The sequence below is a fragment of the Saimiri boliviensis genome, chromosome 5 (assembly GCF_048565385.1).
Source record: "Saimiri boliviensis isolate mSaiBol1 chromosome 5, mSaiBol1.pri, whole genome shotgun sequence".
Lineage (NCBI taxonomy): Eukaryota > Metazoa > Chordata > Mammalia > Primates > Cebidae > Saimiri > Saimiri boliviensis.
Genome location: NC_133453.1, coordinates 32,218,832 through 32,243,986, shown reverse-complemented (window position 1 = coordinate 32,243,986; position 25,155 = coordinate 32,218,832). Strand labels below are relative to the sequence as shown.

The window sequence follows — 25,155 nt, the reverse complement described above, 5'->3', positions numbered from 1 at the left end:
ACTTGTGATTGTGTGACTTACCACTTAATAAACTGCCCTTTATATCTATCTATCTATCTATCTATCTATCTATCTATCTATCTATCTATCCATCCATCCATCCATCCTATTCTATTAGTTCTGTGTCTCTGGAGAACCCTGACTAATACAGTGTACCTCTCAATGAAGATTGAAAAAGAAAGAAGGATTGAAGAAAAAAAGAGTTCAGTTTTAGGTCTAACAAGAGTTTCTTAATCTTTGGTATTTTTTTTTTTTTTTTTTTTGAAGGGATTTATAATGCAGTAGTGATGGAGGAAATTTCGTATCAGTTTCAGGAAAATTGTTAAAGCTGCTAAAATGTCCTTTCTAGATTTCATTATTTATCTCTTGAAATGCATTAAGGATCCATTTTACCTACATTAAAAATTAGCTTTTTTTTTTACTGTAATCCTGGAAGTAGAGTAGCTAGGCATATGTATAAAAACAGAAGAGAGAGAAAATTCCTATGCCAAAATTTGTAACTGTGGTGTAACTAGATGTTTTTTCTCTTGAAGACAGTCTAGTTCATTTTCAAGAAATGGTTTTGAAAAGACATGTTTTTATTTATTTGAAAAATTCCAGGTCTGTTTATTGCAATAAAGTGGGTCATAAAAACACAAGTACTTCTTAAGAGGAAGTACTGTTCAAAGGTGGGAATCTACAGTCTAATAGGAGGAGAACCTCATTAGAATAAGATGGAAAAAATAAGAAAAGCTAAATAGAAAATCCAGGAGTAAAGGTGCAAGTCAGCTCTATTTTGGGGGGAGAAAAAAAGGCAAAATGTCACAGAAGTATATCCATTTTGCTTATCATTGCAAAACATGAAAAATCAATTCTAACTTTATGTTAAAATACAAATGCCTTATGAGCAATTTTGGCTTTTTTCTGTTGATTCTGTTGTTTGCAGATGTTAGCAATACTTTTATAAGAAAGCCATGAGAATTTACTAGAAACTATTAAAACTAAAAAAGTTCAGTAATGTCACGAATAATGACATTAAAAATAGGAAATAAAATAGCTTCCTTATGTGTAAAAAAACTACTACTTAGCATGATAAAACTATCATATTAGTAATAGCGATAAAAAAACTAGAAATGAATAGAAGAATTATGCTGAACATATATGACAAAAAAGAAAGCTTTACTAAGGCTTAAAAAGGTAAATATTAAATCAATGAAGAAACATGCCATATACTTATCAAAGGATGATAGAGTATGTCTCATATTTTCAGGAGCCTATGTAAGTTGTGAGGGACTACCTAATGCATGATTTCTCTCAATTTTTTTCCCGGTGAAGTAGTCTTAATATATTTGCCCTTACTTCAGCTCAAAATAGACTATCTTGCACTTAATTTATAATTAACTTAAAATCTAGTTGGTGTTTTTCATGGCTATAGTTATTAAACAATTCCTTAAAACCTTTAGCAGATAAATTTAAAAAAATCTGTATTTTGAGAGAATTATAGATTCACATGCAATGTAAGAAATAATACAGACACTAAACACCTTTCATGTAGTTTCTTTCACTGGTAACATCTTTCATTACTGTAGTACAATCTTACAATCAGGAAATTGCCATTGATATAATCCCTCTGTCTTACGCAGATTCCATTGGTTTTATACATGCTTCGTGTGTGTACACGTGTATTTAGTTTATGCAGTTTTATCACCTGTGGAGTTGCATGTGATCACCACCACAGTTGAGTTACAGAATAGTTCCAGCACAGGAATCATTTCATAGCCACAGCCACTTCCTGCTCTCTTCAGCAACACCTGGTAACTGCTGATCGGTTCTTTGTCTCTATCATCATTATATGACTCTTAAAAATGTAACCATGCTTTGTTTCTAAGTAGTAATTGGAGCTCTACAAATATATATAATAAATTCACATGCAGTTAATTAAAATACAAGAGAAAAGGATGACTGATAGCTTTGAAGGATGACAGCTCAATGTGATCACATTCTTAATGTTTTCATTTAACTGTGTATGAACCACACCATAGATAGACATGTTTTTCTTAAACCATTTTCAATTTGCTTCTTGCATGAACAGGGTCATGGGAATTTTTAGAATTTGTAGCCAAATGTGCAAAATTAACTGATTTTCAGATTTAGTTTGAATTAGAGTTCATTATGTGAAAGGATTAAAAACTCAAGAAGCCAAGACATTTTCATATTATGTGTGTGTGTGCGTGTGTTTGTGTGTAGTGTTTGTGTAAGTATGCTTGCTTCCTTGTGTTTGTATATTTATATATTTTTCTTTATATATTTATACTTCCTTTATAGATTTATGCTGTATATCTTATCTGTTTTTCTTTTTTATGTTGAATTAAAAAAGGACTAAACAAAAATAATTTCATAGTTCATAATTTAAAGGTAGATGATTCAATAATATTCTTCTCAAAACTATAATGTTTATTATAACAGATTCCTTTATTTTAAAGCAATATTACAGACAATACATTCTAAATAATTAGGAACATGTTTTCATTGTTAAACCTCCTTTACAACGTAAAAGCCTCAGTTACCTCAAGGGAATCACATTCATGAGTGTGACATTGGCATTTAAGAAAAGGAAAATAAAATAATTGTAAGTTTATATAAACTTTTTTGAGGCCTGTGGGAAAACATGGAGCAGAGAGTTCATAAAATTGATTTGTTACTTGGCCCTTTAATACCGGAGTATATGAGAAACGCTGAATTCAAAGCAAAATATCTTCTTATAGGACAGCTCAGTTTTCTCTCAGACTATGGAAAATAGAATGGCTAGCTATATTAGAGTTCTTCAGGTACAGAACCAGTGGAATATATATATATATATATATATATATATATATATATATATATATATATATACACACACACACACACACAAAGAGTTTTATTCTGAGGAAGTGACTTACACAATGTGGAGGCTGAGAAGCACTAAGATAAGCTGAAGATTCAGGAAAGCTAGTGGTATAATTTAGTCCAAGTCTGAAGGTCTGAGAACCAGGGAAGCTGATGGCCCTCAGACCAGAGAAGATGAGATGAAATGTTGCCAGGCAGGGGAAAAAACGGTGCAGATTTCTTCGTCCTCTGCCTTTTGTTCTATTGAAACCTTCAACAAATTAGATGAGGCCCAGTTACATTGCAGGAGGGTAATCTGCTTTGCTGAGTCTACTGATTCAAATGCTCATCTTGGTTGAAAACAGACACAGAGACACACTGGAAACAAATGTAATCTGGGCACCTATGCCACTGAAGTTGCTACATAAAATTAACCATCACACTAGCCTAGAAGGGAATTCATTTTTAAAAAACATATCATTTTAATCCTTTCCAAATTAAAGTAAAACTTAACATATAAATATTATAATAACTTTCTAAGAGAACATTATATTCATTAAGGAGACTTCACTTTAGGAAAGAGATTTTTGTAAAATTATAAAATAATCATATCTATAACATTTTTATATACCTCTTTTTCTTATGAGCACTTTGTGGTAGATTTTCATTTACTAGAATTAGGTAATATTTTGTGTTTTTTAAGTGAGAGAAGAAGGCTTCTTTTTTAAAAAATGATTTTTTTTGGTGGTAATTGTAAATTCACATGCAGTTGTAAGAACTAATGGCAGAGAACCTGTGTATCCTTTACCCAGTTTTCCCTTTATCACTTATAAGATGATAACACCTTATAAAACTACAGTAAAATATCACAACCAAGATAATAACATTGATAACATTTGAGATACAGAGCAATTTTCTTCCCAGAAGGATCCCTTCTGATCTTCTTTATACACAAATCCTCTTCCTTTGCACGTCCCACTCCTCCTCAACTCCTGGCAACCACTATCTCTTTTTTATTTCTATAGTTTAATTTGTGTGTTCTTCCTTTTTTTCTTGATTGGCTTTCTAGAAGCTTGTCAATATGATTGGTAATTTAAAAATCACTAGCTCTTGGTTTCACTGACAGTCTGTATTGTTTTTCTGTTTCCATTTCATTGATTTCTCCTCTTATCTTTATGATGTCCTTCTTTCTACTTGCTTTGGTTTTATTTTGCTCTTTTTTCTCTAGGTTCTTGAGGTGGGAGATTATATTATTATTGCAAAACTTTTCTTCTTTTCTAATGGATGTATTTAGTGCTATGCATTTCTCTTAGCACTGCTTTAGGTCTGTCCCACCAATTTTGATATGTTGTTTGTGTATTTTCATTCAGTTCAATGTACTTTTGATTTCCCTTCAGACTTTCTTTTTGACCCATAGTTTATTTAGATGTGTGTTTGGTTTCTAAGCATTTGGAGCATTTCATTATCTTTCTGTTATTGATTTCCAGTTTGATTCCATTGTGGTCTGAGAACACACTCTGTATGCTTGCAATTCTTTTAAAATTGTTGAGATTTGTTTTATGATTTAGGGTATGGTCTACCTTGGTATTTGTTCTATATGCATTTGGAAGGAAAGTTTATTCTCCATTACTGGGTGAAGTGTTCAGTAAATGTCTATTAGATCTTGGTTGATGGCATTGTTGAGTTCCATGTTCTTTGTTCTTGCTGATTTTCTGTTGAGTTGTTCCATCAGTTGTTGAGAGAGGGGGTTGAAGTTTCCAATTGTAATTATAGATTTGTTGATCTCTTCTTTCAGCTCTTCTTTTTTTTTTTTTAAGATGTAGTCTTGGTCTTATGCCAGGCAGGAGTGCTGTGGTGCGATCTTGGGTTACTGCAACATCCGCCACCTGGGTTCAAGCTCCTGCCTCAGCCTCCCAGGTAGCTGGGACTACAGGCGTGTGCCACCATGCCCAGCTAATTTTTGTATTTTTAGTAGAGATGCAATTTCACTTTGTTGGCCAGAGTGGTCTCTGTCTCTTGACCTTGTGATCCACCCACCTTGGCCTCACAAAGTGCTGGGATTACAAGTGTGAGCCACTGTGCCCAGCCTCTTCTTTCAGTTCTATCAGTTTTTGCTTCACATATTTTGCAACTCTTTTTTTTTTTTTTTTTGATGCGTATACATTTTAGAGAGCCATGTTTCCTTGATGGAGTGACCCTTGTATTATTATATAATGTCCCTCTTTTAGTCTTTGGTAATTTTGTTTGCTCTACTTTATCTAGTACTAACATAGTTGGGGAAGTGGGGTCATCACCTTATTACTGCTTATGGAAGTAGAATTTTTGGTTGCCCAGTCAGCCATCTTTGACACCTATGGTGGGCTGCTCCAGTTCCTGATGGCTGGGAGTATGAGTTTTGGTCCTCATGTGGCCTCCACTGACACTACAATGGGAGTAGCCTTGTTACTGCTAGGCTGACTCTCCAGTAGGTCTTCTCTGATACTCCTCCAGCAGAGAAGTAGAGGGATAACATGTTACCGTCAGGAGGGGTGGAAGACCAGGCTCCTCACATGCCAGTTGCGGAGAAAAGGTGGGGGCGTCCAGAAGCCTTGTTACAGGCCAGTGAGGGGGAATGCTTTAATTCTTTACTTTGCTCTTAAACCATTCTGGGAGGTTGTAGGGGTCCCCTGTAGTTTTGGGTTGGGTTTGTAAGACAGCACGTCAGGCAAGTGTTCTTGTATAATTGGTTAGCTGTCCTTGTGTTGCTAGTTGTCCTTGTGTAAGCGGTTTCATGTAGTAAACTGTGGTTTGGAAAAATTTCTTGAGATAGTTTCATTATCCAGGAAATCATTTGTGAGAGCCCTGCCTTCATGGTTCTGCCCTGCTCCACTTGCCAAGACTTGACACAAGTTACTCTAGTTTGAATGTTACAACTTTCACATTTCTCTGAAACCATCACTGATCGACTCTCCTGTGGGTTGCTTTTGATTGTCCCTTGGTGCCAAGATGCACCTGTCCTGGATTGTTGGTCTGGTCTAACATCAGGGAGAAGTAATTGGCGACTAGGAATCAGCATTAAAACACTTTCAGCCACATTTGAGCAACAAGCTTGACCTGGAGAAAGTGGCTTTCAGGCTAAATCTTCCCGGAGTCCACTGTTCACATTCAATTTTGTTGGTTCCATAAGTATTGGTTATCATTTGAAGCACTGAGCCAGCATTCTTCTATTAGGAGTGTTGTTTCTATAGAATTGGGACAGGCCACAGTTAGGTCCAATGTTTAAAGGAAATAATACAAAGTAAAACCAGCAGGAGCATAACAAATTTATTTTGTACAATGGCATTGAACCAAGAGGCCAAGCCTGAGAGCAACAAACTAAGCAAATCGAAAGACCATGGGGAAACTGGGTGAGACCAGTTGTAGCCATTGAGCAGCATTCCATGGCTGGGTTGAATTAGAGCAGAGAGTGCCAACTTTATAAATGGGACCACTACACAAAAAGTTATGTTGGAGATGTTGTTAAAGTTACTCAGTAGGTGACTAAAGGATTTCTTAGGTCAGTTTCTGTCGAATTACCCATAATAGTTACTAATTGTGAAATTTTAATTACAGCATTATTCTCTCAAGTTAAAAAGGAATTAAGAGGGGTAAGAGTCTCATTGTAATATGGAGTCTTGTTCCAATGATCTTGGGAAGAGTTGTCTACTGTCATCAATTTTGCAGTTTAAATGTCTCTGATTATGGCATTGGGCTTGGTGAGCTCTCTGTGTGGTCCACACATCAGGCACAAAATTTGTCCCTTGAAGTTCATTTGGTTTCAACTTACAGGGCCTTAGAAACAGAGTGGCTCCTATTCTTAGTTGGAGAATTGTAGCCAGATATTGGAAGAACCTAGGAGAATTTAGAATTCAGTCCAGTCTACATGTAGATAGCAAGAATTCAGAAACAATGTTATAATCTAATAATAGGTGTATCATAATCACCCCAATTTTTATCAAAGATAGTCAGAGTAAGATTAATTTGTTTGTAAAATAAATATAGTTTGATCAGATTTGGCCTGATTATTTACCTAAGTATAGGAAGAGCAGCGATTTAATCTCAGATTAGACTTTAAAAAAATTTTTTAAGGAAAGGAAGCCAAATCAAATCAGGCTTCAGATTTTATCTGCAGTACCTATACATAATTTTAAATATGACATCTTTGTCAAACCTTGGTAATATGATTAATATTTCTCATTGTATCCTGTAATAAAGAAAACAGATTTTTATTGAACTTAAGTAAATAACTATATTGTCATAAAATAAAAAATAGGAATAGTTTCTGAATTTTGGAGAGATTGAGTCAAAAGAAAAAGTAAATGTTTTTACCTTTGTTCATAAAAGTATACTTTACCAAACTGCTGTAAATTATAGATAGCTTAAGAGAGAAAGTTTTCTTAAACCTGAAAAACAAAACATGTAAGAATTCATAATGTTTCAAATGAAAGTTATAAAAATTACAATTTTTATGAATTAATTGAATCTTACATAATTATTTTGTGCTGCTTGATCTTTATTTGCAGTTTCATGAACCCACTGGTTTTTTCTTTAGAGTTTTAGAAATTTTTATTTAGTTCTTTAATCTCAAAGTTATTGGAAACCTGTACTGAGGGTACTTTTTAGGTCTTTTTTATTAATCTGATTGTGGAAGTCAGGAATTAACACTGTAAATCAGAGGTCTCCAACCCCTGGGCTGTGGATTGTTACTGGTCCGTGGCCTGTTAGGACTGGGCCACACGGCAGGAGGTAAGTGGTGGGCCGGCAAGCAAAGTTTCATCTGTATATACAGCCACATTACCGTCTAAGCTCTGCCTCCTGTATATAGCTCTCATTACTGCCTAAGCTCTGCCTCCTGTCTGATCAGCAGTGGCACTGTTTCTCCTAGGAGTGTAAACCCTATTGTGAACTGTGCATGTAAGGTATCTCAAGAGTTCAGCTTTTCTTAAAGCCAAGAGTACAGGCTCAAGTTATATCGGAGGAAATATTTTCTTAGGCTTTTAAGACAAACATTTTTAGAATCAGACCACAATAATAGTAGAGCCAGAATTGGAAAAGAAAGCTATAGGAACTGACAAAATAGTTGAGTGAGAGAGTCACTACAAAGCAAAGCAAAAAGATGTGCCTTTTAAAGGAAAGTACATCATTATGGAGGCAATGATTCATGACCTGCAAATCACATGTAATGAGATGGAATAAAAAGCTGAACTCTTGAGATATTGAGGTAGGAGGTGGGGCTCAGAGACTGGAACAAATTGAGGACTAGCTAAAACAGGGACAGGGTAGAAGCAGCTTTCTATAAGACACATCCTCCAGTGTGTCACACCAGTTTACCATTGCCATGGCAACACTGAAAGTTACCGTCCCTTTTCACATCAATGACCCAATGACCCAGCAGTTACCACTCTTTTTTAAAGAAATTTCTATATAATCTACCCCTTAATTTACATATAAGTAGGTATAAATATGACTGTAGAACTGCCTCTGAGCTGCTACTCATGACCACAGTCCATGCCATCACTGCCACCCAGAAGACTGCTGATGGCCCCTCTGGGAAACTGGCGTGACAGCCACAGGGCTCTCCAGAACATCATCCCTGCCTCTACTGGCACTGCCAAGGCTGTGGACAAGGTCATCCCTGAGCTGAACAGGAAGCTCACTGGCATGGCCTTCCATGTCCCCACTGCTTATGTGTCAGTCATGGACCTGAGTTGCCATCTGGAAACAGCTGCCAAATATGATGACATCAAGGAGGTGGTGAAGCAGGCAACAGAGGCTCCCTCAAGGGCATCTTGGGCTATACTGAGCACCAGATTGTCTCCTCCAACTTTAACAGTGACACCCACTCTTCTACCTTCAATGCTGGGACTGGCATTGCCCTCAACGCCAAGTTCATTTCCTGGTAAGACAATGAGTTTGTCTTACCAGGAAATGAACTTTGCCAATTCATACTTTGCCAAGTTCATTTCCTGGTAAGACAATGAATTTGGCTACAGCAACAGGGTGGTGGACCTCATGGCCCACATGGCCTCCAAAGAGTAAGAACACCGGACCACCAGCCCCAGCAATATCACAAGAGGAAGATAGAGGCCCTCACTGCTAGGGAGTCCTTGCCACAATCAGTTCCCACCACACTGAGAATCTCCCCTCCTAACAGTTTCCATGCAGACCCCTTCAAGAGGAAGTGGCTTAGGGAGCCCCACCTTGTCATGTACCATCATCACTAAAGTCCCCTGTGCTCAGCGAATAACAAATAAATAAATAATTATCAATAATCTAATTGTTCTTTCTATGGTCAATGATGTAAACATCTTTCTGTTTCTAATGTTCATCCATAATGTCTTACTGCACAATTTAAAAAGGTTTGTTTTCCCACTTTTTTAAAAGAATAGTTCTAGAAAATGTGTGTTTGTAGCCTGAAATTAATGATTTGGTATTTGCAAAGAATTGTAGTATTGAAAGTCTGTCACTCAGGTTAATTAATGATTTTATCATTTCATTTGATTTAAGAATTTCTAAGTCCCCAACAGTGAAAAGAAATGCAAAATTCTGGATGCTGTTATTGTTATTAAATCTGCAAGAAACAAAATAGTATTATTTTTCTAGAAAATTGATGACCACATGTAGAAAATTGTGGTTGTTTAAGATTATATTTACAACTTTTTTGGTATTTGAGGTGAAGATTAACTGATTTCCCTTTGAGTGAGAGTTGGTGACTTACTTGTAACAAACAGAATATGGTGGAATTGACCATGAGCGACATCTAAGGGTAGGTCATCAAAGGCATCCATCTCTATGGAATCATTCATTCTGTGGGAAACCAGCTGTCATGTTATCAAAACACTTAAGCACCCATTTGGAGAGAACAATGAGTTGAGGAATTAAGGCTTCCTCCCAATTACCACTGAAGAACTGAGACTCCTTTGCTGATAGCTATGTGATTTGACCATTTTGAAGGCACACTCTTTAGTCTAGACAAATCTTTAAATGACAGCATCCATAACCAAAGTCTTTTTTTTTTTCTTTCTGAAGATTGGAGTTTTATTATGACTCAAATCAGTTTCCCCGAGCATTTGGGGATTGGAGTTTTTAAGGATAACTTGGTGGGTAGTGGGCAGCCAGGGAGTCAGGAGTGATGATTGATCAGGATGACCAAAGTCTTGACTGTAACTTCATGAGAGGCTCTGAGCCAGAACCACCCAGCTAAGCATCTTCCAAACTGTGAAACAATGTAATGTTTGTTGTTTTAAGCCGCAGCAATATTTTGGGATGTTTTGTTACACAGCTATAGGTGATAAATACAGATTGTTCTTCTTTAAGATTCTGTTCCTCTGGAACCAACCACTCTTGGTACTAAATAATTTGTATTATATTAGATGAAAGCATATCATTGCAGGAAATTATTTTTTTCTTTGTACATTATTTTTTGTAGTATATTATTTGTAATATAATTATTTTTTGTTTTTTCTTCATGTGATATCTCTTATTTTTTTAGTCTATTATCTCTAATATAATTACTAACTATATTAAAATTTTCTCACTTTTTCTGGTATAAGATTTTTTAAAAGGCTAATCAGGTAAAAGTAAAATTATTCTAAAATCTTATGCATTGATGGATTTTGAATTTTGATTCAGGTAAAGGTCTATTTCAGATAGCTTGATATCAAAACTCATTTTCAATTACATTAGAAGGTAAAATAATGAAAGTTTGTATCCTGGCTTTAAAAACCATGATGGAAATGTTTATATTTTGTTCATTTTTACAGCTGGATTCTGATGGCACCATTACTATAGAGGAGCAGATTGTCCTTGTGCTGAAAGCAAAAGTACAATGTGAACTCAACATCACAGCCCAACTCCAGGAGGGAGGTAAAGATGCCAAGAAGACTGACTCCCCTTGTACCTCCTATCTGTTCTTGTAAAGATAGCAAATTTCCCTCCTTCTTTAGTGTTAGGGATATCCTTATCAGTCAATCCACATTTCCATGAGGAGGGTTGTGTAGCAGAATAACACTATTTTTATCTTTACTCCACATGCTTTTCCCACTCTGTGGAAGGAGTGACTTGCCTGATAGTAAGTTTGAGAATAGCAACTGGACATGTGCACATCAGCCTATCCCTTAGTCCTTTCTTCAGAATTTGTCTTCCTGTAGAGAGCATGCATACTGATTTGCCCTTGACCATACAGTGAGCTTGGAGGAGCAGGCTCTGTCTCTGTGGACGTTGCCTGCAGGTTTAGGTAGTAAGCTCAGTTTAAAGCAGTACATAAGCAAGCCCATTTATAGACCTAAACCATGTTCTCCAAAAAACCTTTTTTGTTAGTAAAATGATAATTTTATTTCCATTGCCTGACATTTTATGCAATCTCTTAATTCGTTCCAAATTCAAGTTGAAAGTGGGGTATTATTTGCTTTGCTGTCTGCCTTCCCAAATGAATGCAGCAGAAAATGATCTTAAAGTTTTCCCTCTGTTATAAAATATGCAGTTTGAAATCTACTTCATACCTCTCTAAATACTAAAAAATAATTGTGATTGATTTCACAATGTTTATGATCAGAGAATGTGGTCTGCATGATACTCAGTTTTAAAAATGTGTTGAGACCTAATGGCTTGTATTCTTGTCAATTTCGATAATGTTCCATGTGGTCTTCAAAGGTATGTATATTCTCTAGTTTCTGAGTACAATGTTTTATAGTGTCCACTACGTTAAGCTTATTAGTTGGGTGGTTCATATATTCTGCATCCATATGATTTTTTAAATGTACTTGACCCATTTGTACATGATTTGTAGGTAAGGTAATACAACCTTGGCTTATGGAAAAAATTGAATTTAGTTGCTAAATTCATTTTTCAGGCCTTTGCTTGTTTATAAACTACCATGTAAATGTGTTACTTTTCTTTTGCATTCCATTTTTGTGTTCTTGTTTTGCATCTTTTGCCATACTTAGGTGAGTTACTTATAATTGTTACATATTGTAGGTATTATGAAGGAAGAAATGAAATTTGTGCCCATGGATGCAAATTATTTCAGAGCATCTGGTGAAATTAATCAGCAAAAACTTGAAAGGTTTTGGTATTTTATAAATAATGTTCCTCTATATTTCATGTATCATTTCACCTAGAATAGTGAACAATGTAGAGTGTAACATGAAGTATGTACAATAAAAGTAAAAATGTTAAAAAAAAGTGCTTCACCTATTATTTCCTGATATATATATATCAGGAAGTATTAAGATATATATATATATATATCTTAAAATATGCTACTATGATAAGTTTTCAACTTTTCATCAAAAAATTTATCAGATAGTTTTACTTCATATATTTTGAAAATATATGAGTATATTTAAGTTTAGAAATACTAGATTTACTGGTGAATTAAAACTTTTATAGATAGGAAGTAGCCCTCTTTATCTCTAGGATACTTTTCCTTCATATTTAAAAAATATGTACAACTTAAAATTATTATATTACAAAAATTTAACAAATAACACTTGTTTTCTTCTTTCTTGATATCTGCCTTGTATATTTTTTCCAGTCCTTTAAAAATGCTTTAACTGTGATAAAACATATATAACATTAAATTTACCATTAAAATTTTTTTAAATTGTACTTTTCATTAGTGTTAAGTATATTCACATTGTTGTGCAATCAATCTCCAGAAATTTCCCATAAAATTGACACTCTGTACTCATTAAATTTTAACAACTCATATTTCCATTCTTTTATTAAACTTTTATTAAACTTTCCTGTATACGTAGATTTCAGGAGTATCTTTTACAAACAGGACATCCATAGAGTTATGCATTCTGATAATCTTTGTCTATTAACCGAAGAATTTAGCTCAATTAAATTAATTGTAATTACTAATATACAGTATTTGAGTTTAATTCTAATATCTTATTTGGGCTTTCTATTTCACCAGCTCTTCTTCTGTCTCTTCCACTTCTGCAGCTCCAACTCTTTTGGATTGATTGAGACCTTTTTCTCATTTTATTCCATCCCCTGCCACCCCTAACTAGTATTGAAGATATGTATTATATTTAATTCTTTTAGTGGTTAACCTAGAAAATTTTCATATATATATATATATATATAGTACTTTAGAGAATATATGTATATATATATATATACACACACACACCACATTCTCTCTCTCTCTCTCTCTCTCTCTCTCTCTATATATATATATATATATATATATATATGTATGTATATTGTACTTTAGGTTCTGGGGTACATGTGCAGATCATGCAGAACTGTTGCATAGGTACATACATGGCAAGGTTGTTTGTTGCCTTCATCCCCCAGCACCTATATCTGTTATTTCTCCCCTCATTATCCCTCCCCACCATCCCCACCCCCTGCTGTCCCTTCCCTAGCCACTCCCAACTGACTGCAGTGTGTGATGCTTCCCTCCCTGTGTCCATGTGTTCTCATTGTTCAACCACCGCCTGTGAGAACATGTGGTGTTTGGTTTTCTATTCTTGTGTCAGTTTGCTGAGAGTGATGGTTTCCAGATTCATCTATGTCCCTATGAAGGACATGAACTCATTGTTTTTTATGGCTGTGTAGTATTCCATAGTGTATATGTGCCACATTTTCTTTATCCAGTCTATCATTGATGGACATTTGGGTTGGTTCCAGGTCTTTGCTATTGTAAACAGTGCCTCAGTGAATATACGTGTGCATGTGTCTTTATAATAGAACAATTTATAATTCTTTGAGTATATACCCAGTAATGGGATTGCTGGGTCAAATGGTATTTCTACTTCTAGGTCCTTGAGGAATCTCCACACTGTCTTCCACAGTGGTTGCACTAATTTGCACTCCCACCAACAGTGTAAATGTGTTCCTGTTTCTCCACATCCTCTCCAGCATCTGTTGTCTCCAGATTTTTTAATGATCGCCATTCTAACTGGTGTGAGATGGTATCTCAATGTAGTTTTGATTTGTATTTCTCTAATAATCAGTTATGATGAGCATTTTTTCATGTTTGTTGGTCTTGTGTATGTCTTCTTTTGAAAAGTGTCTGTTCATATCCTTCACCCACTTTTAAATGGGTTTGTTTGTTTTTTTCTTGTAATCTGTTTTAGTTCTTTGTAGATTCTGGTTATTAGCACTTTGTCAGATGGGTAGATTGCAAAAATTTTTTCCCATTCTGTTGGTTGCCAGTTCGCTCTAATGATTGTTTCCTTTGCTGTACAGAAGCTCTGGAGTTTAATTAGATCCCATTTGTCTATTTTGGCTTTTGTTGCCATTTCTTTTGGTGTTTTAGTCATGAAGTCCTTGTCTATGCCTGTGTCCTGAATGGTTTTGCCTAGGTTTTCTTCTAGGGTTTTTATGGTGTTAGGTCTTATATTTACATCTTTAATCCATCTGGAGTTAATTTTAGTGTAAGGTGTAAGGAAGGGGTCCAGTTTCTGCTTTCTGTACATTGCTTGCCAGTTTTTCCAACGCCATTTATTAAACAGGAAATCCTTTCCCCATTGCTTGTTTTAGTCAGGTTTGTCAAAGATCAGATGATTGTAGATGTGTGGTGTTGCTTCTGAGGCCTCTGTTCTGTTCCATTGGTCTGTGTCTCTGTTTTGGTATGAGTACCAACCATGCTGTTTTGATCACTGTGGCCTCGTAGTATAGTTTGAAGTCAGGCAGCGTGATGCTTTGTTGTTTGTTCCAGCTTTGTTTTTTTGCTTACGATTGTTTTGGCTATACAGGCTCTCTTTTGGTTCCATATGATGTTTGAAGTGTTTTTTTTTCAGTTCTGTGACGAAGGTCTTTGGTAGTTTGATGGGGACAGCATTGAATCTTTAAATTACTTTTGGCAGTATGGCCATTTTCACGATGTTGATTCTTCCCAGTCATGAGCATGGAATATTTTTCCATCTGTTTGCATCTTCTCGTATTTCCTTGAGCAGCGGTTTGTAGTTCTCCTTGAAAAGGTCGTTTACATCCTTTGTTAGTTTTATTCCTAGATATTTTATTCTTTTTGTAGCAATTGTGAATGGGAGTTTACTTTTGATTTGGCTCTCTGTTTGTCTTTTATTGATGTATAGAAATGTTTATGATTTCTGCACATTGATTTTGTATCCTGAGACTTTGCTGATGTGGCTTATCAGCTTCAGGAGATTTTGGGCTGAGATGATGAGGTCTTCTAAATATACAGTCATGTTGGCTTCCTCTTTTCCTAACTGAATGCTCTTTATTTCTTTTTGTTGCCTTATTGCTCTGGCTAGAACTTCCAATACTATATTGAATAGGAGTGGTGAGAGAGAGCATCCTTGTCTAGTGCCAAATTTCAAAGGGAATGCTTCCAGTTTTTGCCCATTCAATATGATACTGGCTGTGGGTTTGTTGTAAATAGCTTTTATCATTTTGTGATACGTATCATTGATACCTAGTTTATTGAGGGTTTTTAGCATAAAGGGCTGTTGAATTTTGTCAAAGGCCTTCTCTGCATCTATTGAGATAATCATGTGGTTTTTATTTTTGGTTCTGTTTATCCGATGGATTACATTTATAGCCTTGCATATGTTGAACTAGCCTTGCAACCCTGCAATGAAGCCTACCTGATCATGATGAATAAGCTTTTTGATTTGCTGTTGCATTCTGTTTGCCAGTATTTTACTGAAGATTTTTGCATTGATGTTCATCATGGATATTATCCTAAAGTTTTCTTTTTTAGTTGCCTCTCTGCCTGGTTTTGGTATTAGGATGATGTTGGTCTCATAAAATGAGTTCAGAAGGATTCCCTCTTTTTGTATTGTTTGGAATAGTTTCAGAAGAAGTGGTACTAGCTCATTTTTGTATGTCTGGTAGAATTCAGCTGTAAACCCATCTGGACCTGGGCTTCTTTTAGTTGATAGGCTATTAATTGCTGCCTCAACTTCAGCCCTTGTTATTGGTCTATTCAGGGATTCAACTTCTTCCTGGTTTAGTTGGGAGAATGCAAGTGTCCAGGAATTTTCCATTTCTTCCAGGTTTGCTGGTTTGTGTGCCTAGAGTTGTTTATAGTAATCTCTGATGGTAGTTTGTATTTCTGTGGAATCGGTGGTGATGTCCCCTTTATCATTTTTTATTGCATGTATTTGATTCTTCTCTTTTTTCTTTTTTATTAGTCTGGCTGGCAGTCTATCTATATTGTTGATCTTTTCAAAAAGCCAGCTCCTGGATTTGTCGATTTTTTGAAGGGTTTTTTTGTGTCTGTATCTCCTTCAGTTCTGCTCTGATCTTACTTATTTTTTTGTCTTCTATTAGCTTTTGAGGTTTTTTTTGATCTTGCTCCTCTGACTCTTCCAATTTCGATGATAGGGTGTCGATTTTAGAAACATCTCATGTGGGCACTTATTGCTGTGAATTTCCCTCTAGACACTGCTTTCAATGTGTCCCAGAGATTCTTGTATGTTGTGTCTTTGTTCTCATTGGTTTCGCAGAACATCTTTATTTCAGCCTTCATTTCATTGTTTATCCAGTCTACATTCAGAAGAAAATTGTTCAGTTTCCATGGAGTTGTGTGGTTTTTGGTTAGTTTCTTAATCCTGAGTTCTAATTTGACCGCACTCTGGTCTGAGAGACTGTTATGATTTCCATTCTTTTGCATTTTCTGAGGAGTGATTTACTTCCAATTATGTGGTCAATTTTAGAGTAAGTGTGATGTGGTGTTGAGAAGAATGTATATTCTGTGGATTTGTGGTTATGAGTTCTGTAAATGTCTATTAAGTTCTGTAAATGTCTATTGGTCCAGATCTGCATTCAAGTCTTGGATTTCCTCATATTTATTTAATTTCAGAAAGTTTAAAGTTTATTATCCACTTTCTTTTTCCAGATAAGATACTCAGTTTGAGATACTTCAATTGCTTCCAAATTATATGGTCTTTAGTTCTACCTTAATTTTATGTTATTATAATTTTTTAAAATAAAATGTTCTTTATTTTTGAATCTTTATGTTAGAATATGTTTATAGTGATCTCAGTTTTTGTCTGTTGGAAAATGTCTTCATTTCTGTGTTAACCTTGAAAGATACTTTTTCTGGACATATGACCCTTCGTTAAAAATTATTTACTTTTATCATCTGAAGATACATACATATATATATTTTTTATAGCTCTCATTGTTATTACTGACAAATCAGTTCTCAGTCTTTCTTGCTGATTAGCTTTTTTCTGTCTGGCTCTTTTTAAGAACTCTTTAACATTGATATTCTGCAGTTTCACTCTGTGTGTAGGTATAGATTCGTTGGATTTCCTGAATCTGAGCATTTATATCTTTATTGAGTGATGGGAATGTTTTAGTTATTTTGCCTTTGAAATTTGGCTCCCCTTTATACTCTCTCATCTCCTGAAATTTTAAGAAGACAAATGTGGGACCCACTTATACTACCGTCTGTGTGTCAGTATCTTACATATTTTCATTTTCTTTGTTTCTTTACTGCTGTTTCAGTAATTTCTTTGAATATATTTTCCACTTTGCCAACTCTTTATTTAGCTTTGTCTTACAACTGCTCAATCCATCCATTAGTAAATTTTTATTATATTTTTGTTTTCTAAAATCTTCATATTCAATTTTAATAGTTTCTTCCTCCTTCAGTATTATTTCAAATCTCTTCTTTTTATTCCTAGACATGTTTTACCTGCTGCATTATGATAATTCTAATATCTACAGACTTTGCTGGTCAATGCTGACCACCACACATGGTGGCTTATTTCCTTGTGTGGCTAAGAATTTGTGATGAGCAACTCATGAGCTTCTCATTTAAAGTGCATTTTTTAGGCCGGGCACGGTGGCTCAAGCCTGTAATCCCAGCACTTTGGGAGGCCGAGGCAGGTGGATCACGAGGTCAGGAGGTCGAGACCATCCTGGTCAACATGGTGAAGCCCCGTCTCTACTAAAAATACTAAAAATTAGCTGGGCATGGTAGCGTGTGCCTGTAATCCCAGCTACTCAGGAGGCTGAGGCAGGAGAATTGCCTGAACCCAGGAGGCGGAGGTTGCAGTGAGCCGAGATCACGCCATTGCACTCCAGCCTGGGCAACAAGAGCAAAACTCTGTCTCAAAAAAAAAAAAAAAATTTAAAAAATGCATTTTTTAGAGAAAATTTGTGTTTTTAACTAAAAGATGACTAGATGAATTATTAACCTAAGTCCAATTTAAACTAAATTTAGATCACGCATGAATGTGAGCTGGTGGTTAGAAATGTTTAGAGAAGAATTTTCCCCCACTGTTTTCTATTCCAACTCCAAATGTAGCCAAGAGTGACACAAACTAATCTCCTTCTGAAGGATGATTTTATTTCTTGTCCACCCACTAGCAAGAGAAACGTCATTTGTTGGGAATACTGACTTTCTAGAGGGGTCTCCTGTTCAATTTCTCCACACCATAAGGCCTCAGGCTCATCTTTTGTTACCTGAACACTACAAAAACTCTTAAGTCTAAGCAAACAGGTCAGTAGAAGCCTCTAAGCTAAACCCCAAATGTAGTGCTTGCTGCTCCTATATTTCTAGCCTACAATTTATTCCTTTACTTTATAGCCAGCTAAGCCATATTTAAAGAAAGAAGGGCCTTATGTTAACATTGCCTTAGTAGGTATCTTCTACTAAGAAAAGTTTTCTGAATGGCTAGTTTAATAGTATCTAAAAAGGGAACTCATGCAACTTCTAAAGAATGCTGATCCTAATACCTTAGATGCAAATCTACTAATAAGGAGATGTATCGTTATGAAAAAATATGCAAGCATTATTATCTATGATGGCTGAATAAGCTGTTTTCTATGAAATCTTATAAAATGTTGAGCTACAAGATACTTCAGAGATCACCTAGGCCAACATTATCATCTTTAGTGTTCCTTTAACAGTTCAACAAATATTATTTTGTGCCCAGAATGTTTTACTTCTGTAGTAAGCTCTGGAAAGTATGAACAAGATTCTGTCTTTTCCCTGTGGGGTTAATGGTTTAATAAGGAAGGCAGACATCTTTCAGGATGGTGTATAATTTTAACAACAGAGATATTTTAACCACTATAGAACCATTGAAGAAGCATCTTAATTAATCAGAGAAGGCTTCCTGGAAGAATAATGATCTCATGTTAAAAGTAAAGAAGTAGGAATTAGATGTGATGAGGGGAAAGTAAGAATACTATATTAGTCAAAGTTCTCCAGAGGGACAGAACGAATAGAATATACTTATATATGTAAGGGAGTTTATTAGGGAGAATTGGCTCACTTGATCACAAAACGAAGTCCCACGATAGGCCGTCTGCAAGCTCGGGGAGAAAGAAGACAGTAGTGGCTCAGTTAAGTCCAAGAGCCTCAAAAACAGGAAAGCCTTCAGTCTGTGGCCAAAGATCCAAGAACCCTCAGCAAACCACTGGTGTAAGTCCAAGAGTCCAAAGGCCAAAGAACCTGGAGTCTGATGTCCAAGCGTAGGAGAAATGGATGGAAGCATCCAGCACAGGGGAAAGATAAAAACTGGAAGTCTCAGCAAGCCAACTTATCCCACCTTCTTCCCCCTGCTTTGTTCTAGCCAACTGGATGATGTCCACGCTCATTAAGGGTGGGTCTTTCGCTCCCAGTCCACTAACTCAAATGTCAGTCTTCTTTGGCAACACCCTCACAGACACACCCAGAAACAATACTTTACTAGCTATCTGGGCATCCTCCAATCCAATCAAGTTGACCCTAATATTAACCATCACAAAGACAGTCCAGAAAGAGGAAATAGAATGGGCCAAGATAAGCAATTATGCATCAGTCACACATCATATGAATTATACATAAAAGAATAACTGTTAACGTAGGTAGCATCTAAAATTTATGAAGGTGTGAATGATGTGAAGCATGTAGATGAATAAATACTAAAAGAGAAAAAACTTTTTTGAGATCCTTGTTTTTATGGACATCCTTTTCCATGCAAATAAGACAAAATTAAATATGGTCAAACTTTGGTTTACCTTCAATTAAAATATCTAATTATAGAGAAATTGACTCAAGTGTTCTTTACTTTAAAATTGTAAAACACTAGAATGACATTTTGAATTCACTAGCTAATTTAAGGAATTTTCATTTTTACATTCTTCTAAAATCAAGAGATACATATCAAAATATTTAAGAGTGAGCTGTCAGACTGTCTATAATTTATTTTAAAAATCTATAGCAAAAATAAATTAGATTAACTATCACAAAATATTAGTAGCTGTCAATTCTAAGTTATGAGTATGTGATTTTCTATTTTATTTATGAAAGATTTTTATAATAAAAGGACATAAGAACATAAAAGTTTTCCTAATGTTTATGAAAGAGAGAAAAGGATATACAAATGCAAACACTCAGCTATAAAACTATTCAAGTACTTAAAAAACAAAGACCAAAATATTATCAATCCAAAATATTATTATTCCAAGTATGGGCACATTTTGTTTGAAAAGAGAAAAAACTTCTCCAAATTTTAGACTGTTCCGTGTAAATGTCATGGTTTGACAAGCTTCACTCATAATTAGTTTGTCCTGGCACACAAAAAGAATTACAGAGTTATAATTAATGGTGCTGATTTATGAAGAGAGATTGGCAATCCATTAGTCAATTAATTAGATCCTTACTAAATAATGAAAGTATTTACTCACATAGGATGGCAGTGATGATCAAGGAGAGAATGCTAGTTAAGATCTCTATTTTTTGGCTAGGCACGGTGGCTCATGGTTGTAATCCCAGCACTTAGGGAGGCAGAGGCAGGTGGGTCACCTGAGGTGAGGAGTTTGAGACCAGCATGACCAATATGGTGAAACCCCATCTCTAGTAAACATACAAAAATTAGCCTGTCTTGGTGGCATGCACCTGTAGTTCCAGCTACTTGGGAGGCTAAGATAGAATTGCTTGAAGTGGAGGGAAGTGGAGGTTGCAGTGAGCCAAGATTGTGCCACTGCACTCCAGCTTGGGTGACAGAGTAAGACTCTGTCTCAAAAAACAAAACAAAACTTGATTTTCTTTTTAAAAATTTTTTTATTGTATTTTGGGCCCTGGCATACATGTGCACATTCTGCCTCCTGCAGGACTGTTGCATAGGTACATACATGCCATGGTGGTTTGTTGTCTCCATCCCCCTGGCCTCCCGTGTCGTCTACATCAAGCATTTCTTCCTGTGTTATCCCTCCCCATCCTCCCTGCCCTCCCTCTCCCCCTCACTTTCCCTCCCCTCCCCTCCCCTCCACCCCCAACACCTAGCCCAGTCAGTGGTGTTCTCTTCCCTGTGCCCAAGTATTCTCATTGTTCATCACCCGCTTACAAGAGAAAACATGTGGTGTTTGGTTTTCTGTTCTTGTGTCAGTTTGCTGAGAATGATGGTTTCTAGATTCATCCATGTCTCACAAAGGGCACAAACTCATCATTTTTTATGGCTGCATAGTACTCCATGGTGTATATGTGCCACATTTTCTTTACCCAGTTTATCATTGATGGGCATTTGGGTTGGATCCAGGTCTTTGCTATTGTACACAGGGCTGCAATGAACATATGTGTGCAGGTGTCTTTATAATAGAGCGATTTATAATCCTTTGCCTTCTTGTTTTATTTCATTGATTTGATCTTCTATCTTTGATATCCTTTCTTCTGCTTGGTCAATTCAGCTGTTCAAACTTGTGCATGCTTCATGAAGTTCTTGTGCTGCATTTTTCAGCTCCATCAAATCATTTATATTCTTCTCTAAGCTGGTTATTCTAGTTAGCATTTTGTCTAACCTTTTACAGTGTTCTTTGTTTCTTTTCCTTGGATTAGAACATGGTCTTTTAACTCAGAGAAATTTGTTATCCACTTCTGAAGCCTGCTTTGTCAATTCATCACACTCATTTTCTGTCTCATTTTGTTTCCTTGAAGGTGAGGAGTTGTGATCCCTGGGAGGGGAAGAAGCGTTCTGATCTTTGATGGTTTCATCCTTTCTATGCTGTTTTTTCCCCATCTTTGTGGATTTATCTCCCTTTGATCTTTGAAGTTGGTGATTTTGGGAGAAATCTCTGAGTGGATGTCCTTCTGTTGAAGTTGGAGCTGTATCTTTTTTGGCCTGTAGAGGTGCTGTTGGGCTGCCTTGGATTCAGTCAGGTTGCTGGGTGGCTGATCTTCCCCTGGGGTTTGTTTGCAGGTGAAATTATCCCCACCTTCCCAATGGTATCTCTCCTTCCCTGAGCTCAATCTGCCTGATTGGGGTCATATTCATGTATTTACTGCCAAGTTCTCTGGCATGTGGTCTTCAGTTTGAGTTTTGTGTGTGTGTGTGTGTGTGTGGGGAAACTGCTAGGCCTTATGACCTGTTTCCCTGCTTTCAACTCTGCCTCTTTCTGTGGGATGGTTTGTTCCATCCTGCTGGCGCTAGTCCAAACTTCTGCCCAGGTCCCACCAACAACTTGTGGCACAAAGTGGGAGTGCTTGCTCAGATTTGCATTGACAACCCCTGGTGCCCCTCAGTCTGGTGGGGCTCTTATGGACCATGGGTTGCAGGAGGGATGAGGTAAGCACAGGATCCAAATTGGAACACTGAGGGGGTGAAGTCCCTGGACACTCTGAGCTGGCTGCATGTTCCAGGTGGGGACACACCCCACCCTGTCTTGGTTCGTTCTCCCTGGGTGGCTCTTGCCCTGCTTTGGCTCCCTCTCTGGGCTACTTTCAGAGTCCTTCCAGTCCTCCTAAAATGAACTTGGCACCTCACTTGGAATCGTGAAGTCCTCTAGTCCTCTGTTTCTCATTTGCTGGGAGCTGCATTCTGGTGTTGCTTCCTCTTGGCCATCTTGGCACTGCCCCTCAAAAACTCTATTTTCTATGTGAGGTTCATGGCTTCTTCAATTTTTTTGACCTTTTATAAATATTTACTATTCTCTTTGTCAAAGAACAACCAGAAAAATAAGCATGATCTACAGAAATATTTTGGAGGAGTGTCTGTTCTCTAAAGTTTGGGCAGTATGTCCATGTGTGCACATGTGTGAGATGGTATCTTGTAGGGAACTAGAAAACTGTCCCTTTTAGAGCATAAAGAAAAAAATTTCCACAGGAGTTTTAAAACTATGTAATTATAGAATAAACGGGCCATTGGCTTTTGCTAGAAAATAGCACATGACATGGCAGCATACATTCTGGAGGGAAATCTAGTTACCAAGGAACAAGAATGTGTGTCCAGGTCCAATTTATGTAGATTATAAAATAGATACTGCACCCATATCGACTGGACAGTCCAGATATATAAAGACATGTGACTTGTTAATGAAAAGGTGAATTGAAAGATATCAAGATGTAGTATTTAGGGCAAAGTTGTTGGGAGAGATGGAGTCATTACGTTCTGTATATGAGAAGGAAAAACAAAGCAGATAATGGTGGAAAGAGAGACAGGTGGAACTGTGCACCAGAAGCAGGCACTAGTGCAATGGTTTTCTGCCTTGCCCGTGATATGTAAAGCTCTGGCTTTTATTATGTGAGCAAAGCAAGGCTTTTTCTATGAAAATGTTCTTGGAAAGAAATTTTCTTTTCTTATTGCTATGGCAATGCACATAGCAAATCAAGTATTTGTTTCTATGTGATATGGTAGACACTAATAAGTTAATTCCAGGTTCATAACTGAATTTTTTTCTATAGAGATCAGTGTTTCTGTGAGGTTCTATTATGCTGACTGTTCAAAACTGCACAAACAACTTGACAACATGAACATTAACCAGAACAATAATCCTCAGCACAGTTAGTGTAACTGGCAACTAAAAAATTGAGAGAGCTGTAATGGGTAGTACTTGTGGTGGCAGAATGATGGCCCTCCCAGGACATCCATGCCCTAATACCTGCTGTTATGCCTGTGTATGTTGTGCCTCATAGCAGAAGGGACTTTGCCGATAGAATTAAGGTTATAGACCTTAAAATAGGGGAACTTATTCTGGATTATCTGGGTGGGTTCCATGTGATCATATGGGCCTTTTAAGTGGAAGAGGAAGGCAAAAGAATCAGAGTTGCAGCAGAAAATGAGAGAGCAGGAGACATTAAAAATGTAAGAATGCACTTTGGGAGGCCGAGGAGGGTGAATCACAAGGTCTAGAGATCGAGACCATCCTGGTCAACATGGTGAAACCCCGTCTCTACTAAAAATACAAAAAATTAGCTGGGCATGGTGGTGCATGCCTGTAATCCCAGCTACTCAGGAGGCTGAGGCAGGAGAATTGCCTGAACCCAGGAGGCGGAGGTTGCGGTGAGCCGAGATCGCACCATTGCACTCCAGCCTGGGCAACAAGAGCTAAACTCCACCTCAAAAAAAAAAAAAAAAAAAAAAAAAAAAAATGTAAGAATGACTCAACCTGCTTTGATCACTTTGAAGATTGGAAAAGGGGGCCATAAGCCAAGGAAAGCAAGTAGGTTCTGGACATTCTCAGCTGACAGCTGACAGCAAGGAAATAGGAACCTTGGTTCTATGTTTGCAAGGAGCTGAATTCTCCCAACCACCCAAATGAGCCAGGAAACAGATACTCCCTCAGAGCCTCCAGAGAGGAATACAGCCCTGCCTAGCCCTTGATTTTGGTCTCACAGGTTTACAAGCAGAGAAACAGCTGAGCCCAGCAGATTTCTGACCTACAGAAATAGTGAAAAAACAAATTTCTGTCATTTTAAGCTGTGAAGTTTGTGGCAATTTGTTACAGTAGTGATAGAAAACTAATACAGTAGTCATTGAAGGTATCTCTTTTTGGGAAGTTGGGGTATAATTTGGCTGAGAGTCTGTCTTCTTGGAAATTTAGTTCATCACTAACTGAAAGGAGTCCTGAAGACCATAGAGAACTGTCATTGAATATTTATTAATCCTCCACCAAGTGCCAGGTGCATTTTAGGAACGTGGCTAAAGCTTGAGAAAAAAACAGACAAAAATCTCTACCTTCAGGTTTCTTAAATCCTGTGACCTAGGAATGATAAAATAACACCCAGTATTGGTAGGAAATGAGAACTCAGGTGAAAAATACAGTGGGAAAATGTATAAGGAACATTTTGGGATGCAATTTTAGATTGAGAGTGTTTACTCGGAAATTGACATTTGAGTAAAAATATGAAGGAGGTAAGGGAATAAGCCTGTCTGAGGGAGAGAGCAGATCTTGTGGACACCTCAGGCATTATAAGAACATATGTTTTGAGATGGGGAGCTGTTGGAGGATTTGGGGTGATTGTGTCAAAAATAAAGACAAGAAAGTGTGAAGTAGATTCACTGTGCACTAGTTACCAACTTGTCTGAGTCCAGCGAGGCAGAATACTCAGTGCGCAAGTTATATGAAATGGGTTGATTACCCACAAGTAGGCAG

At 36.7% G+C, this 25,155-nt stretch overlaps 1 protein-coding gene across 1 annotated transcript in view; it reads left to right on the top strand.

Annotated features, from left to right (window-relative positions):
* PTH2R (parathyroid hormone 2 receptor) overlaps window positions 1-25,155 on the top strand; it is a 92,851-nt gene that overhangs the window by 10,291 nt on the left and 57,405 nt on the right. The window contains exon 2 of the mRNA XM_003925594.4: window positions 10,629-10,731. Coding sequence (XP_003925643.1) covers window positions 10,629-10,731 — 103 coding nt within the window. The remainder of the gene's footprint in view (window positions 1-10,628; window positions 10,732-25,155) is intronic.